A 17,119-nucleotide genomic window follows, 5' to 3' on the forward strand; every position below is an offset into this window, starting at 1 on the left:
TCCAGACTTATCCCCAGGATCAACATTCACTGGTAGTTAACACTGAGAAAGGGATTTGAACTGATTGAAGTGTATCATTTTATCAACCCCTCTAGCCAAAACTACAAGAGGCCATAGTAGTAATCATTTATTTTTCACTCTCAACAAAAAGGTAGAAAAGCCTCTCCCTCAATTCTGGTCTTTCAGTACAACCGTGTTTTCTGCAGATAAGCCTCTGGCTGTGGAGATAGTATCTAAGATGTGTTTGAGCTAGTGGGGAAGGAGGAGCCCAGTCTGAGAGAGATTCCCAAGGGATGGCATCACTTTCTTGCCAACTCCCTCATGGTGTCTCCTTCAAAGCGGAAGGAATGCCAACCCTCAGCTTCAGTCAGATCTTGGGCTCCTAAAGCCTTGTATAGGTCCATGGCCCTCTTGTTCCAGTCCAGTACTGCCAGGCGAAACTGGGAGCAGCCCTTATCCAAGGCCACCTGTGGGAGAAGAAATCATTCACTTTTCTGGAGTCAAAGGAAAAGGCTTTCTTATCCCTTTTAATCCAGATGACCCCATTGCTTCTCCAGAGCCTAGTTTATAATTCCCATCCTAGAGACCCTTACTGTCTTCCTTACCTCAGCCACCTTTTTTATTATTTTGGAACCAATTCCCTGACCTGTTATGGGAAGAAAGAGTAGTTGCTTGAGTTGAATGTGATCAGAAAACACCGTAGGCTGGTAGGGGCTGTGGTGGGGTCCATGGGTTGCTTACTCCCACCCCAGCCTAAGCCTCTGCTCATTACCCCTATATTCTGGCATCACGTAGATATCTTCCAGATACACATTGCGTCCCTTCCATGTGCTGTAGATGAAGTAGTAGAGCCCATAGCCCACCACACGGGCCCCTGAGAAAGAGAAAAGAAGGGTAAAACCTCCAGGAGTGTGGTTGAAAGGCCTCTGAGGTGGGTGCCTGAGGTACAGGTAATCCTACCTTGTGGCTCACCGTGAGCTGGAGGAATCTCTGCCACCACACAGTGATAGAAAGGATTCTCTCCAAAACCATCTGCTCGCAGAGCTGCAGATTAAGATTTTAACAGGAAACAGAGAAACGGCCTGACTGTGTGCCCACCCTGGAGTTCGAATGCAAACAGTCCCTCATTTCCCCACAACCTCTTTCAGTACCCAGGTGCCAAGACCCCACCTTCTTCACTGATCTTCACCTGATCCGAGAGCTTTTCGTACTCAGCCAGTTCCTAGGGAGTGGGGAACAGAGGCTACATGAGGACAGCAGAGCCCCGCTGATCCCCGAACGGGGCCCCAAGGCCGCCCTCCTCTCTGTCCACCCAACCTCCACCTCGGGCGGCGCCGCTTAGCCCCCCTCTGGGACTCTGGCTTCCCGTGGCCTTCACCCGAATCAGTCTCAGAATGTCTCCACAGTCTCCCTCATTGGCCTCTCGGATTCGCACGGAAGCCATCCTGGTCCCCACGGTCTGACCCAAAGTCCACGACCCACACTTCCGTTCTATAGGTTTGGGTGAAGGACAACTGGGACCCTTTAAGGGGCCTACAAGCCTATATTCCGAAAATCCGGAGAGGGTGGAATGCCGGATTGAGATGCGGTCCTGTTCGCGTCTGGGAGGCGGAAGTCGGATTCCGAAGATGAGGCGACCGGGTGGAGGGCTTGGCCCGGGTGGTCTTCACGTCTGTGAAACCCCCGAAATTCTACCCTAGCGGACGCACATCCGCCAACCAATCAACATGCAGAGTAGGCACATTCCCCGATCCCGGGCCCCGCCCCTAGTGGCCTGGTCTTGTGACTGGGTTCTCTGGCCGGGATCAAGGTTGGACTGCGGAGGTTTTATCTCTGCTGATATCTGTGTGTACCAGCCTCAATCAGAGACACCCCACTGCTCAGAAGTGACCCTGCCCTATCATTTAAAAATTTTTTTTTTACTGTGGTGCAAATATACACACCTAAACATATTTGTCAGCACAATTTCCAAATTTGATACTCAATTACATTGATTACATTTTTTATGTCGTGCCGCCAATACTGCTATTATTTTCCAAAATATTTTACTACCATTAACATAAATTCAATGACTCCCAAAGACATCCCTCCTCTTCTTTAATTGAAGTACATACTTGTTAAGTGCTGTCTAGTCGGTTCCAACTCATAGGGACCCTTTATAGGGCTTCTGAGGAGCGGCTAGTGGGTTTGAACGGCCGATCTTGCGTTCAAACCAATCTTGCAGTCCAGTGGATTATCCTGTAGCGCAGTAGATACCTGCTTAACTCTTTCTTCTCTCCCCCACACTTTGGTTGAGCCCTAAGACTCCCAACTCTGAAAACTTGTTCAGAGTGTTACCTCTCTGTGGACGATTTGGATTTTTAAACAGGTCAAAGAGCAGTTAATAGGTTTCCCCTGGTAGAATGTAAGGCCTTGTAACAAAAAGGATTAAAAAAAAAAAAAAAAAAACCTACAAACCTGTTGCCATCTTTTCGATTCTGACTCAGTCACCTTGGGACAGAGTAAAACGGCCCATAGAGTTTCCAGGTCTGTAATCTTTGGGGACGCACCCTGCAACATCTTCTGTGGAATGCCTGACAGGACCCCTCAACACATGGATATGGGGAGATCTTTGGGAGCAGGGACAAGGAGCGGGGAAAATATTCACTAAATAGTAACAAAAAGTAAGGAGCTCTGGTAGTGTAGTGGTTATGAATCGGGCTGCGAACCTTAAGGTCAGCAGTTCGAAACTACCAGCTGCTCCGCGGGAGAAAGATGAGGCTTTCTACTCCCTCGGAAACCCTGTACAGGGTCGCTATGGGTCGGAACCGACTTGAAGGCACTTAACAACAACAACAGTAACAAAAAGTACTACCTCCCTGTGAAGCAAGCCTCTAAGGCCTGGGAAAATACTGAGGGAGGTGCTCAGACTAGACAAGAGGCATTGTGTATGCATTATATCAATTAACACTCACAGTAACCCCTTAAAGGAATTATTATTTCACCTATTTCACAGATAAAGACACTGAAGCTCAAAGGTGACATGACTTTTAGCTGAATGTTTGGTGTGCTGTTTCAGCTCTTGCCCTAATGGAGATGCTTCTTTAGGAGCAATCCAGGACTGTTTCCAGACCTCAGGCCTGTTGGAGAGCAGAAGGTGTAGAGGACTGTAGGCCAGGTTCTACAGGTGGGGAGGAGAAATAGGATGCCCTCTCCAAGCTTATAACTTGTCTCTGCAATGGGGAGGGTAGTGGAGGATTCTGCCCCTTCCTCCCATTTGACTCCAAAGGGAGCCCGTGTCTCCTGCCTTTTTCTCCTATCACCCCTTTCTTCTGCCAGGTAACTTTTAATTGTCCACTACTTCTGTGTATAACTTCCTCTATCCCCACATAGTCTCCCTAGAGTTTTCTGAGCCACAGGAAAGAACATCGTGGACTGTGGAGGTCAGAGACACATGGGCTATGGCGCATCAGCTGCTGCTCCCAACTCACACTCATTAGGGACTGGCCATGAGAACTCTACTCCTCACACAGGTGCCGGAGTGAGACAGGGCACTTAACCTATGTATTTAAATGAGCTACACTTTGGTTCAAGCATAACAGTGATTGTGAGGATGACGCAGGACTGGACAGTGTTTTGTTCTGTTGTGCATAGAGTTGCTATGGGTTGGAACCAACTTGATGGGACCTAACAAAAATAACACTTTGACTGTAGCCTCTTCCCTTCTCTCCTCCTCTGACCCTATATCAGGGCTTCTCTGTGTGTCTGACTGTATCTGTCCTTGTACCAGCTTTAAATTTTTTCTCTTTCTAATACAGGTTCCAGAACTTTCCTGCCCTGCATCGCAGGAATGACTCAGGACATAAGTCTGTCACTATCATGACCTTTGATGGTACCAAGATCTCAAAGTATGGAGTCAACCCAAAACCCTTGATCCAGTCCTCTAATCCTATCTTCTTTCTCCATCAGCTCTTCTCCTTTCCCTCTTTCTCTGTCCTTTCTTTCTGAAGTTTGCTTCCCCCAGGCCCATATTTGCTCTGGAAGAGCACATTCATACATAATTCTTTGTTCTATGTCCTTCCAGGACCTCCTCCTCCTCCTTTGAGCTACAGACGTGGCATCCAGAGGTAGTGATTTTTTTATGGGGATACCAACCTTAAGGATAAGAGTGTGGTAGCTCTGTAGGACAAGCATTGGACTGTGAACCACTTGCTGGGTGGTTCAAGCTCGCCAACCATTCCTTGAGAGCAAGTTGAGGCTTTCTACTCCTACAAAGATGTACCTTGGAAACTCTATATCAGGGTCACTATGAGTCGAAACTGACTCAGTGGCACTTAACTACAACAACCCTAAGGATAACTGGTTTATGCTGGGACTTCAGAATAGTGGTCCTGAGATCTAATTGCACAATCACTGAACCCAATTTATAGTCAACACTGGGCCCCACTGGATGATGGAAGGTGACACTAGGTAATATAGCATTGGTCTTTGAGCTGTCCAACGAAGGAGAATACAATCGAGTTATTAGACATCCCTTTATCATCTAATCCACATGATGCCCCCATAAAGTAGCTAGTCTTGTTCCCATTGTTTACATGGGAACTTTGAAACTCAGTCTACATGTAAATGACAAGGCCTGCATGAGCCAAGGATGCCAGCTGACTTTTTTTTTAAACTTTAAATTATTTACTTCCTTGTTGTTGACAATATATGCAACAAAACATACAATTCAATAGCATCTACATGTACAGTTTAGTGACATTGATTACATTCTTCAAGATGTGTAACCATTCTCATCCTGCTTTCCTGAGTTGTCTCGCCCTCATTAACATAAACGTACTCCCCTCTATGGTTTCTATCTTGTATTTCAATGACTGTTGTCAATTTAATCCCATGTACAGGATAGTACTTAAAAGAGAAGAATGCTTAAGGCAGACCTTTAAAAAAAAAAAAAAACTTTTAGCAGTTTACATAAACTATTGTTCTGTTTTCAGATTTCATGGGATATTTTTGTTTAAAAATGTTTAAAATATCTCAGGGAGAGAATTTCAGGGATTCATCCATTTTTCATGGCTCTAGAAAGACTAGAGTCCATAAAAATTTTAAATTCCCTTCTGCATTTTTTCCCCTTTTGATCAGGATTCTTCAATGGAATCTTTGATCAAAATGTTCAGTAATGGTAACTGGGCTCCATCCAGTTCATCTGGTCTCATGGCAAAGGAGGCAGTTGTTCACGAAGACAATAGGCTACATGTTCCAAATCCTCCTCCTGGTCCTATTCCTGACTTTACTTCTTCCTTTGTTGTTCCAGGTGAGTAGAAACCAATTGTGCCTTGGATGACTGCTTACAAGCTTTTAAAATCCCAGACTCTACACAACAAACTAGGACACAGCACAAGTCATTAGGCCAATTAACTGGGATGTAACAACAACAAAAACAACCATGAAACCATGACCGCAAACCTCCAAACTAAAGAACCAAATCCCGTGAAGTGTTTGGCTGTATATAACAGCCTCAGCAGGTACTCTACTTTTGTTGTTTTTATAAATAGATTTATCACACAACTTTTGTCAATTCAATTTTTTATAGCCAACAGCCAACCATTGTAATTGACAACATTTACAATGTGGGCTGTTCAACTTTACCCTTAATCACTGTGATTTTTCCTTTGTTGTTAATTCTCCTTCCCCTACTATCTTTTCCCCCTGGGAACCACTAATAAACATTGGTTTCTATACATTTGTCATCTTATGTCTTTTTATATAAATGAGGTCATACAATTTTTGTCCTTTTGTGATTTTCTTCCTTTGCTCAGCATAAAACCTTCGAACTCTATCCATACTGTAGCATGCATATATCAAGATTTCATTTCTCCTACTGACTGAGTAGTATTCTATTATATATTTGTACAACGTTTTGTGTATCCATTCATATGTTGATGGACATTTATTTAGTTGTTTCCACCTGTTGGCTATTGTGAATAGTCTAGCAATGAACACTGGTGTACAAGTCTCTTTTTGAGTCCTAGGATATATACCTAGGAGTGAAATTGCTGGGTCATATGGTAGTTGGTAGCGTAGTGGCTATGAATTGGGTTACGAACCACAAGGTCAGCAGTTCCAAAACTACCATTTTTTTTGCGGGAGAAAGATGAGGCTTTCTGCTCCCGTAGAGATCTACAGCCTTGGAAACCCTGAACAGGGTACCCTCGCTATGAGTCAGTTCCAACTCCATGGCACATAACCACCACCACCATGGTAGTTGGTAATTCCTTTTTTTTAAATTAGAAACCGCCACACTGTTTTCTATAGCAACTATATAATTTTGCATTCCCAGCAGCAATGGAGAAGGGTTTCAATTTCCCCACATCCTTGCCAACATTTGTTATTTTGTTTTTGTTTCATTTTTATTTCTTTTTAAAATCTTGGCCATCTTAGTGGAAGTGAAATGATATTCCATTGTGGTTTTGCTTTGCATCTCTCTGGTGCCTAATGATGCTAAGCATCTTTTCATGTTTGGTGGCCATTTGAATGTCCTCTTTGGTGAAATGTTTCTTTTCAGACTGGTTTATTTTTGGTTTTTCTACTTAACTTACATGTTTCTTGGCTATTAGATTCTTGTTGGATATATGGTTTCCAAAGATATTCTCTCAGTTGGTAGCTTGTCTTTTCATTCTTTTGGTAAAGTCTTTCGATGAATTAAAGTTTATAATTTTTATGAAGTCTGCCAAAAAATGATGTGGAGGTCATGTCTGACTTCCTCGGACTGCACAAGAGGGAAGGAGAATCAAATACATCAGCCCAAGGCTCATTCTTATGAGGCAGAGGTCAGACAAACCTCTACCCTCCAACCTTCTTTATCCTATTCTGACACCACCTACCCCTCCACAGCACTCTCGACTTCTCTGCTGGGTTCCATAATCCTTTGCAACAATGATACAGAACTCACAGATGATACTCACAATTATGGGATTTATTAGAGAAGTTGATTGGTAGTTGTGTGCCATCAAGTTGGTTCCATCTCACAAGCTTGTATAGGGTTTCCAAGACTAAAAATCTTTACCAGAGTAGAAAACTTCATCCTTCTTTCTCAGAGAGGCTGGTGGATTTGAACTGCTGACCTTATGGTTATGAGTCCAACAGGGTACAATTTAGAATCAGAAACAACTTAGGATCCAGCAGTTCTCTGGTCAGAAGAAGCTCTTCTTAGCCATACTAAAGACACATCTTTCTCTCATTCTCAGCCTCTGCCACACAGTCCCTTGACCTTTGCTTCAGCCCATAAAGGGTTGCTATGGTCAGAACCGACTCAATGGCTCTTGACAACAACAACACCCAATCATTGGAGTCCTGGTACGGCACTGTAGTATTAGCACTGGACTGCTAACCACATTGTCAGCTGTTCAAACCCACCAGCTGCTCCTCGGACACCTTATACCGGGTTGCTATATGTCAGAACAGTCTCTACAGCACTTTAACAACAACAACCAAATCATTTGGTGAAAGTTATGACGCAGAATAGAAAGTCTTATCAAGTAAATTCACAGGTCCCATTGATTTATTTTGTCTTTTGCTCTTTGTGTTTTTGTTATTATATTATATTATCCATTGTTGAAAAGTAACCCTGATAGCCTTGTCCCTGCTTAGTCTAAGAACTGTATGATTTTTTAAAAATTAATTAATTAAAACAAAATTTTTTATTGTGAATTGAGTGAAAGTTTACAGGGCAGATCATCAGTTTTACATTCAACACATCGTATACTTTGTTTCAGTACAATGATTATAATCCCCTTCATGTACCAACAGTTAACAGCATTTCTCTCCTTTAGCTTTTTTTTTTTTTTTAACACTCAGGCATATATAATAATTTACACCACCAAAGGGGGCCACATTCTGCAAGTTTGTCTCCTGGCCGCCAGCTCTTACTCCCTGTCTTCCCATGAATCTAGAGTCCTCAGCTGCTCCCTCTCTCCATGTCCCCATCTCTGCCTCCATCTCTGGTGTGGCTGCTTCTCAGGATAAGGTCTCACATTCTACTTGTGCTCTTCTTCCTTGATGGTCCTAGGATCCTTTGTTTCTAGACTGTAAGATTAACTGGGCCCCCGTTTTTGCTACAAAATTTCTACCTTTACAATTGTGACAGTTGCAATTAGTCATGATAACAATTACTCACTATTGAATCATAAGAATCTTATCCCCATGTCTCTTTTTTTTTAAATGTGTTATTGTGAATTATGTGATAGTTTACATGGGAGAACATTAGCTTTACATTCATCCTATCATATATTGTTTCATTGCCATGGTTACAATCCCCTCCATGCATCATCAACCAACTAAAGGGTTTACCCTGCAAGCCTGTCCCCTGGTCTTCAGCACACAGCCCTCTTCCTTTCTGGGTCTAGAGTCCCCAGCTGCTCCATCTCTCCACATCATTGTCTCTGCCTCCATCTCTGGTATCACTGTTTCTCTGGGTAGGGTCCCACACTCCACTCTTCTCCCTTGATGGTCCCAGGGACCTCTGCTCCTAGACTGCAAAGTCAATCACTCCCCTCCTTTTGCTACAAATGTCTACCTTTACATTTCCAACCCTCACTGTCAGTCCTGATAGCAATTATTCACTATTGTACCACATGAGTGCTATCCCCATCTCTTTTCATCAGCCCCACCCAGACAGATTAGATACTACTCAGTGGAGATTCTACCTTCCTCCGCATCCTCTGGATCTAGGCTCCCTCTTGAAAGCTTGTAAGCCAGTCACTTCTTGCCTTTGTAATCCACCCCTCCACCCCTAACCCCGCATTTTGGGTAGCCGATGTCCAAGTTGCACATACTGTCTACTCTGTGTATCAAGGGGGTGGAAATGATCCTTGTTGTAAAGATTTGTTCCCTCTTTTGAGCTACTGCCTCCATAGGTGTAGGTCAAGTTCATCAAATTGTATTAGATTACTCTTTTTTTTTCCCTCTTCTTTCTTCTTCTAGTTGAGCTCTGATCATCCAGGCATTGAAGTCAGGTCAAGTGGATATTATCTACAAGTGTGGATGTTCTTGTGCATATGCCCTCTCTTCTTATCAGCTGGATGCTTCACTCTACACTCTGTATGGCTATGTCACTGACTCTGGGCCCAGGGAGTCCCCAGGTCTTGTCACACTGCTAGACAACCAGGTCTCCAGCCAGGTTCACAGGAGTATTTTGAACATTGTAGTAGGGTTTAGCTCACAGCTTCATTGTTGTTTTTCCCTTACCAGTGATTGGTTACCAGTCAGTGCATGTCTGCTCGTGTATTCCCATTGAGTCTTAGTCTTGGAAGGGGGCTTACCCTGAGAGGACCTGACCACTTATCTTGATGTCTCCTGGGCGAGCAACTTACATCCCCATCTCTTTTAATCAGACTCATCTAGACATGATGAAAACTGTTCAGTGGGGACTCTATCTTCCCCACACACTCTTAAACTAAACTCTCTCTTGAAACCTTGTAAGCCAGTCACTTTGTGCCTTTATCACCTCCTTATTTTAGGTAGCCAATGTCTAAGTTGCTCGTCCCTATCTACCCTGTATACAAAGGGGATAGCATTGATACTTGATGTGAAGACTCCTTCCCTCTCTGTTGGTATTTAGAGTTATTCCATGAGTATAGGTCAAGTTCATCAAATTATAGCAATTTACCCTCATTTCCTTTATAAAAAAATTGTTTTTGTTGTTGTTGTATCTTCCTCTAGTTGGGTTCTGATTATTAAGCCATCGAGGCTAGGTCAAATGGGTACTATCTGCAAGTTTGGGTGTTCTTGTGTGTCTCCCCTCACTTCGTATCAGCTGGATGCTTCACTCTCAGCTCTAGCCCTCTTGTTGCAGACCGTGTAAGACTAGTCAGAGGTTCGAGGCCCTCTAGGGCTGAGTGTAACAAATGAGGCCACTGGCAGTTAATGGAAAATTGCTTTCATCTTAATATTCAGGTATATATATTAAATTAATACACTGGAGCCTTTGAAAATCCACAGATAAATGTGATATTTTCCTAAAGCCGAGACTAAAGGTTGCAAGGTTAAACCTTTCTCCAAAGGATTAACTAAAAATATCTTAGCTACTTCTCGGTTCTTTGTTCTATAGACAAAGAACCCATCCTCCCTAATCCCTTTTCCAGGTGCAGCCCATTCACCTGGGCATCTCCTGCAGAACTCTCACCTTCCCCCAACTGACCTCAGGGGCTATAGATATGTTAATTGGGCCTGAGAATCCAAGTTGCTGGCCTGGGATTCGAACCAGTGAAGTATGATGTAAAGTTACCTGAATGTCTGGAAAAGTACTGATGTTAGCTGTACCTTGCCTAAGTCCCTCCCAGCTTGGTGTGAAACTCCTCCCCTAAATAAAGCAGAGGCCCGGGCCTCCCCAGTTGTGCATTGCTGGTTGGGAGGCATGGAGTAAAGATTGCGGTGCATTACGGGTTGGAAGGCATGCAGTAAAGATTGCAGGGCAGTGAGTTGCTGCCTGCGGAGGCCATGATGCCTGTAGTCCCAAGCCTGCCCACCAGTGATGTATCCACCCTGGCTTTGGGGTGCCTCATTGTCTTCCTTCTTCTGTTTGTCTGTGTATTCTTTCGCTATCCCTATCGCCGCTGGATCTCCCCTCCTCGTGAACCAAACACTCGTGACAACTATGTCGAGGGCAAACCCCGACACCCTCTGTAGCTATGTCCCCAGATCTCACCACACTTTGGACCAATCAGCCCTTCCTCTTCTCTCTCTCCTCTCCTGGTCAACAGGAGTGTATGGAACACGGTTGAACTCAGCCCATTTCTTCATTGCTGCCCCGTCCCCCTCTTCCACTCACCAGTAGACCAATGTGGTTATCAGCAAGCTTACATGCCTGCTCATGTGTCCCCTTTGAGTTTCAGTCTTAGAGGGGAGAATTGTATGATTTTATGAATTGCAAGGTCAGTGGTCCAAGCTCAACAGCTGCTCCTGGGAAACCCTATACAGGGTCGCTGTGGGTTGGAAAGGACTCAATGGCATTTAACAACAACAACAAAAATTTACGCGTTTAGGCTCTTTGTCCATTTAAAATTTGTTTTTGTATATGTGAGGCAAAGTTTCTGTTGCATTTTTTTTTGTATGTGGAAATCCAATTTCACTAGTATCATTTATTTAGAAGGCTCTTCTTTCCCATCATGTGGACTTAGCACCCTTGTCAAAAACCAGTTGACCAGAGATGTGTTGGTTCATTTCTGGACTCTCAATTCTATTGCCAACTAACTCCTAAAGTTAATGGTCTTTCTACTACATTAGACTGTTTCAGAAGAAAGTGGTAAAAGTAGACCCCAGAGCCCCTGATTCTGCATCTCTCCTCCTTCCTACAGGTGGAAGTGAAGATCAACGGAAACATGGTGCTGCTGGAGATAGATGGGGAGGAGGTGCTAGTCCCTGGCCAGAAAACTCCAGGCCATCATGAGGCTTGCACTGGGGGGACTGTCTCCAATCTTCAACCTCCGATTGCCAGCAAGGTAACGACATCACAGGGATGGAAACTCTGGCTAAAACTGGCAAAGCATCACTAGGTGGATTGCCCTGGTGGTGTCTTCATCCACATTTTGAGAAGGTAAGATACAGGATGAAAGCTGGATCGGTAGACAAAATGCTTGTGTCTTTGAGGACAGGAAACAGGATGGGGAATGTAGAACTGAGGCTCAGATGGCTAGATTCCAACATCCCCACACCTCCCCTTCTCCTTCTGCTGGTTGGCTGCCTGCATCAGGATGTCTGGCTAGACCAGTAAGCTCCGACCTCATCCTCTTCTGCCATTAGCACCAGAATTGTGCTGTAGAGTCCCAACCTGGAGTATTCTTTCCTCCAGGGACTCATGTAAAATTCAGCCTCCTTAGTAAAGGCTATTTTCTCCTCCATGGCAAGTTCCTTGTCTGCCTTTTTCCATCTCCCTCCACTGTTAGCCACCTTGAGGTCTCAGGAGGATTTTTTCTCTCCCTAGATCTCCTTCAGCTTCATACAAAACTCTGGACCTTCTCCTTGGAGCTGGGGCTTCAGCTGTCAGCCAATGCTGGCCAATTCTCCAAGGAGAATTCCAGAGAATTCTCCTTGGCTCAGCCTCTACTTCTAAAAGAGGGGGCCCTGTGCCTGCTTCCAGTGGAGCCATGAGCAGTGAAGGAAAAGAAAGCCTCCAAATTTCAACATTGAGAGGGTTTAAGGGTTGTTCTTTGTGGGTAGGGAAACATCTTAGAGCTACACATAACAAGCTTTTACTTAGTTGTATATTTACTATATATACAAAGGTGGGTGTGGTTCTCTAGAGAGTGAACCAGTTACCATCTAGCCAGTTTCCATTCATGATGTCCCAATGCATATCAGAGTAGAACTGTGTTCCATAAATATTTCAATGATTGGATTTTCAGAAGTACATTGACAATTCTTTCTTCTGAGACACCTCTGGGTGGACTTGAACCTCCTCCAAAGTTTTAGTTAGTAGCTGCCACATCCGGCTTTGGCTATTCTCTGTGTCCAGCATGGAGAGATTAAACCCAAGTAGGGGCAACGGGAGATTAGAAAGAAAAGGAAGACACAAGACACAAATGAATGAAGTAAAGTTAGACCAGGTGGGATGCAGCACTCTGATGGAGATACTGTGGCCCAGACCAAATGAAGCAAGTTTATTTTATACACATAACAAAGGGAGGTGCTTGGGACAGGGAAAAGAGTGCAAGAACATCTGGTGTTGTTTGTGCAGACTAAGCTGAAGGTCATAGCTGTGTACAAGGAAAGACCTTGCAAGTTCCCTGTCCCCTGAGGCAGCCCTGCAAGTTCCTCAGGGGGCAGCTTGACTTGGGTGCAGCTTGAGTTTCTGGACCACAACTGTTCAGTTGCAATCCTTCGGTTAAACTACCCCTAAGTCAGAGACCTTTGGCTCAGTCGCTCCCAACAAGTAGCAGAACATATTACTTATTTGTAACGCTCAAGGACTCTGTAGAGAGTGATGCCAAGAAAATTGAGGCAGGATTTGGGTGGTAGGAATGACTTTAAGTGGAGGATGTGGCTAAGAGTCAAATTAAAGCAGCTAGGGTTAGCGCTGTGAAGAGTGGGCACAGGTTCATTCCTTACTTCCTCATTCTTCCCCCAAAGCTGCAAAATGTGGTCTTGTCTTTTGGTTCTGTGCTGGACCTGCTCCTGGTCTCAGGATTCCCTTTTCAGCAGAAGCTGGGTATGTCCAGGATGGTCCTGAGCCAGGAGTCAATGGAGTAGGCCCTTGCCCTGCCTTCCCTAGGTCTAGAGCCCTTCTCTAACCTCTGAGCCTAGCTGTAGGTCACCTCTTCCTGGGGACTGCACCGGGCAAAAGAAATTGTTATTGTCAGGAGGGAACAGTCACTGGAGAACGATGTCAAGATGGAGGGTAAGAGAAAAAAAGGAAGACCTCCAATGAGATGGATCAGCCAGGTGGCATCATTGATGGCGTCAAGTGTGGCAGCGGTAGTGAGGTTGGCCCAGGATCGGACATTGTTTCGTTCTGCTGTGCATGGGGTCGCTATGAGTTGGTTCCGACTCAATGGCACCTGACAACAACAAGTATGCCATTGGAGTCTTAGTGTAGCACTGTAGGGTAAGCACTGGACTGCTAACCAAAAGGTTGGTGGTTCAAATCCACCAGTCGCTCCTTGGAAACCCTTTATAGGGTCGCTATGAGTTGGAACCAACTCCAAGGCACTTAACAACAGCAACACCATACCACTAGAAACAGCTAAAGAGAGGTAAGAGAGTGGGAAGGGGAACATTTTGAGGGAAAAGGGAACCTCTGAACTGGAAGAAGAAAAGTGCCAGAAGGAGAGGATACAGGGACAGTGGGAGGAAGGTAGTTGAAAATTTAGTTTAGAAGAATTGGATAAATGGGAGGAGCTTCTGGACCAACCCCAAGGCTACTTCCATCTCACTTCCCTCTAGGAGAGGCCTCTTCTGCCTCCTTTTGCTTGGATGGCCTTTAGGTCCAAGGCCAGAAGCTGGACATGGACCAATCCTTGATCAGAAGCCAGGACATCTGGACTCACAACTGTTCCCCAGAGCCTTGGCAAAAACAAAATCTCCACCTAAGACTTACTTTCAGTATCACTTTGATTATCTGTGACTATCACTTGTTCATTTATTCCATAAATATTTACTGTGCACCTGCAATATGTCAAGCACATTGAATTATACTGAACAAAATCAACCCTAGTTCCTGCCCTCTTGGTGCTCACAGTCTCATGGGGGAGGCGGATGTCCATTCATTTTAGATGAGATCTCAGCTTACATGGACACCTATACCATCCCCCCAAAACCATTCAAACCTATAGCTAGTGAGTCAAATCTGACTTAGTGTTACATGTATTAGAGAGTACAACTGCTCTATCAGATTTTCTTGATTATCATTTTTATAACAATGGATTGCCAGGCTTTTATTCCTCCTGAAAGTATTTAGCCATCACAGCCCAAACTGTTTGCACCACACAGGAACTTTACACATGCGTACACACACATACCTACACACATACACTCTCTCGGGGAATCAGATATAGCTCACTTTCTGGGAGCCTGGAACCCACCTTCTCCCCCAGCATTCATTCTCCTGAGGACTTCAGCGTCTTCCCTCCAAGGCTGGTCCCTAGAGATTAGGATGGAAGGAAAGAGATGGATTTTGTTGTCTCAGCTGATCTTGCCCTTTGGACTGGTCATTGCTGTCCAGGGAAGGATCAGCAGGGGGCGTGAGAGGGTCACAGAGAGATGGGGGCAGGGGTTCTGGGAAAAGGGGTGGAGGCTGCAGGGAGAAAAAAAAAAAGAAAAAGGGAGGGAATAGAGGGAGAAAGCTGCCTCCATCCTCCTCCTGGTCCACTTGCTGCATACCCAGATGAATTTGTGTCTACTCCGTTAAACAAGAACTGACTTGTGCTGGTCCCACCTGGGAAGAACAGACAAATTCAGGAATAACTCTGTCCTCCAAAAATACGATGAAAGAGCCCTCAGACACCAGACCCTGAGAATCCTGGTACCCTAGTCTTTCCTTGTGCAACCCTCCTGCCTCATCCTGAGTCCCCAGGAAACCCTTATGCCCAAGCTTCTCCCTCCCTCCCCCTTCCCCCACCCCCAGCTCACAGTTCTCAGGTTCTCAGTCTTTTGGGTAATCCTGATGTCCTAGCCCAAAACTCCCAGCCCCTTGGGGAGCCCTGGGGCTCCAACCCTCAGCTTCCATCTCTCAATCTTCAGTCCTCTCAATAACTGTTAACCCCTCTTTCAGTTTCCAGATCCCATGGGAATCTCAGTTCCCAGCCTCCTAGCTTCTTATAAGAATCTTCCTACCAGTAACCCAGGCAACAACAGGGTGAGTCACTCATTGGACCTTCTGTCCCCTTCTGCAGTGATCAGCCAGGACCTAAATGACCCCAGAATAAGGAGGCTACAGGAGACTCTCTGGAGAGGAAGACACAAATCCCAGGCTCCTTTTTGTACCCTCACAATCTCAAGTCTTCAGGTTCTACAGCTATCTTTGCCCAGTCTGGAGTGTTTTGTAGAACATTCTTAGCACGGTCAGGGAGGCCAACCCCAATTCTGGACTCTGGTCAGTGTTTAGGGTCAGGCTAGGCTGCCTAGATAGATTCATTCAATTGATCCTTTCTGAACACCTACTATGTACCAGGCACTCTTCTAGACACTGCAAGTGCATTGGTGAAAAGGACAGATATACTCCCTGCTTTGATGGAGCTCACAATATAGTGGAGGCCACTGGGCAATCAGCCCATAAACAAGAAATGAAATAAACAGGATAATGTCTGTAGCAGTTGGAGCTATAAAAGGAATACGATCCCATAGGATGGAGCAGGGCCTGACAGTGTCTCATTCTAGTGTACATAGGGTCGCTATGAGTTGGAACCAACTCCAACAATATGACAACAACAACAACAACAATATAATGGAGGACAGTGGGAGAAGGGGCAACATAGATGAGTGGTCAGGAAAGGCCTCCCTCTCTGAGGAAGTGTTGTCATTTGTTCAGAGACCAGAATAATGAAGACAGTCACGGAATCTGAGGGTGAGAGTCAGTGGAGAGGGAGGCTAAAGGTCTGGAGGCACCTGGGTACTCACCAAGGGGTGCTGAGTGGCAACTTCCTGACTTTATGTCCTTGAGGAATCTTCCCAAGATTGGCTTTGCTCTTCTCCTTTCCCCTTGGTTAGCACATCATGTCTCCAACCTCTTTTCTCCAGCCTGGCCTAGATTCCAAGATTCCTGATTATCACCCAGAGTTGTCTACACTCTTTCATTAAGACTGACTTTGCCTTGACACAGACTCTGCTGGGCCTCCACCAAGGGCACCTACAATGCTCGCCTAGTGTCTCCTGCTTCTCCCACATCCCCCATTTTTTTCTTCAGAGCTTGGCAGCACACTCTCCAGGACTGATATGTCCACTCATTTCACCATAGCCAATGACCCTTTCTCTCTCCTTGTTTCTTTCTTACTTTCTTTCTTTTTATTGTGACTTGAGTAAAAGTTTACACACATAATTATCAGTTATACATTAAACAAATCACATGCTTTGTTTCATCTCAATGATTGCAATCCCCTTCATCAACAGCATTTTCCTCCCTGTGGTTACTCATGTACAAGTATACTTTTTTAAACTCTTTTATATTTGTGAGGTATATACATACATATATATATAAAGGTGAGTAAAAAATTATTCATACTCAGGGTATATTAAAACACCCATCCACATCCACGGCTGATGACAGCATTGAGCATGCATTTGAAATGACTCTGTCAAATAGAAAAGTAGCAGTAGATTATGTGGCAAATCATTTTCAAATCAGGCATGGTTCTGCCTATTAAATAATCCAGAGATTTGGGTTTTGAAAAGTTTGTGCAAGATGAGTACTAAAAGAACTCACGGAAGAGCATAAACATGCATTTAGACATCTGCAACCAAAATTTTGGACTCATACTTAAAGGAAGGTAAAAATCATTACTAGTTACAAGACATGGATTCATTACTACAAGCTTGAGAATAAACAGCAAAGTATGGAATGGAAACATCCTCAATTACCGATTAAGAAAAAGTTCCAAAAGCCAACCATCAGCTGGAAAATTGATGCTTATAGTTTTCTGGGATTCTCAAGGGC

The 17,119-nt window shown here is 44.6% G+C and overlaps 2 protein-coding genes across 2 annotated transcripts; one reads left to right on the forward strand and one right to left on the reverse strand.

Moving 5' to 3' along the window:
- Nucleotides 1–299: 299 nt before the first annotated feature.
- On the reverse strand, nt 300–1,444 carry SAT2 (spermidine/spermine N1-acetyltransferase family member 2). Its single transcript, XM_006863385.1, has 6 exons — nt 1,379–1,444; nt 1,171–1,222; nt 961–1,044; nt 773–874; nt 606–646; nt 300–467 (listed from the first exon to the last, which is right to left on the reverse strand). Exons 1-6 carry the CDS (start codon nt 1,442–1,444, stop codon nt 300–302), a joined length of 513 nt encoding a protein of 170 aa, XP_006863447.1.
- Nucleotides 1,445–3,858: 2,414 nt separating this feature from the next.
- SHBG (sex hormone-binding globulin) lies at nt 3,859–15,128 on the forward strand. Its single transcript, XM_006878250.1, is given in 8 exon segments — nt 3,859–3,887; nt 4,064–4,125; nt 4,320–4,390; nt 11,331–11,474; nt 11,570–11,780; nt 11,783–11,851; nt 13,915–14,038; nt 15,095–15,128. Coding segments are annotated over 8 exon segments (744 nt in total).
- The last annotated feature ends 1,991 nt before the right edge of the window (nt 15,129–17,119 follow it).

This window comes from Chrysochloris asiatica, unplaced genomic scaffold, assembly GCF_000296735.1.
Source record: "Chrysochloris asiatica unplaced genomic scaffold, ChrAsi1.0 scaffold00054, whole genome shotgun sequence".
In the NCBI taxonomy this organism is placed as follows: domain Eukaryota; kingdom Metazoa; phylum Chordata; class Mammalia; order Afrosoricida; family Chrysochloridae; genus Chrysochloris; species Chrysochloris asiatica.

Excerpts from the sequence above, each read along its gene's own strand:
- SAT2 (XM_006863385.1), bottom strand. The coding sequence starts at position 1,444 with ATGGCTTCCGTGCGAATCCGAGAGGCCAATGAGGGAGACTGTGGAGAC. Across the intron at positions 1,045-1,170 it reads GGTGAAGATCAGTGAAGAAG|CTCTGCGAGCAGATGGTTTT; the intron begins GTGGGGTCTTGG and ends CTTAATCTGCAG. Across the intron at positions 468-605 it reads TAATAAAAAAGGTGGCTGAG|GTGGCCTTGGATAAGGGCTG; the intron begins GTAAGGAAGACA and ends CTTCTCCCACAG.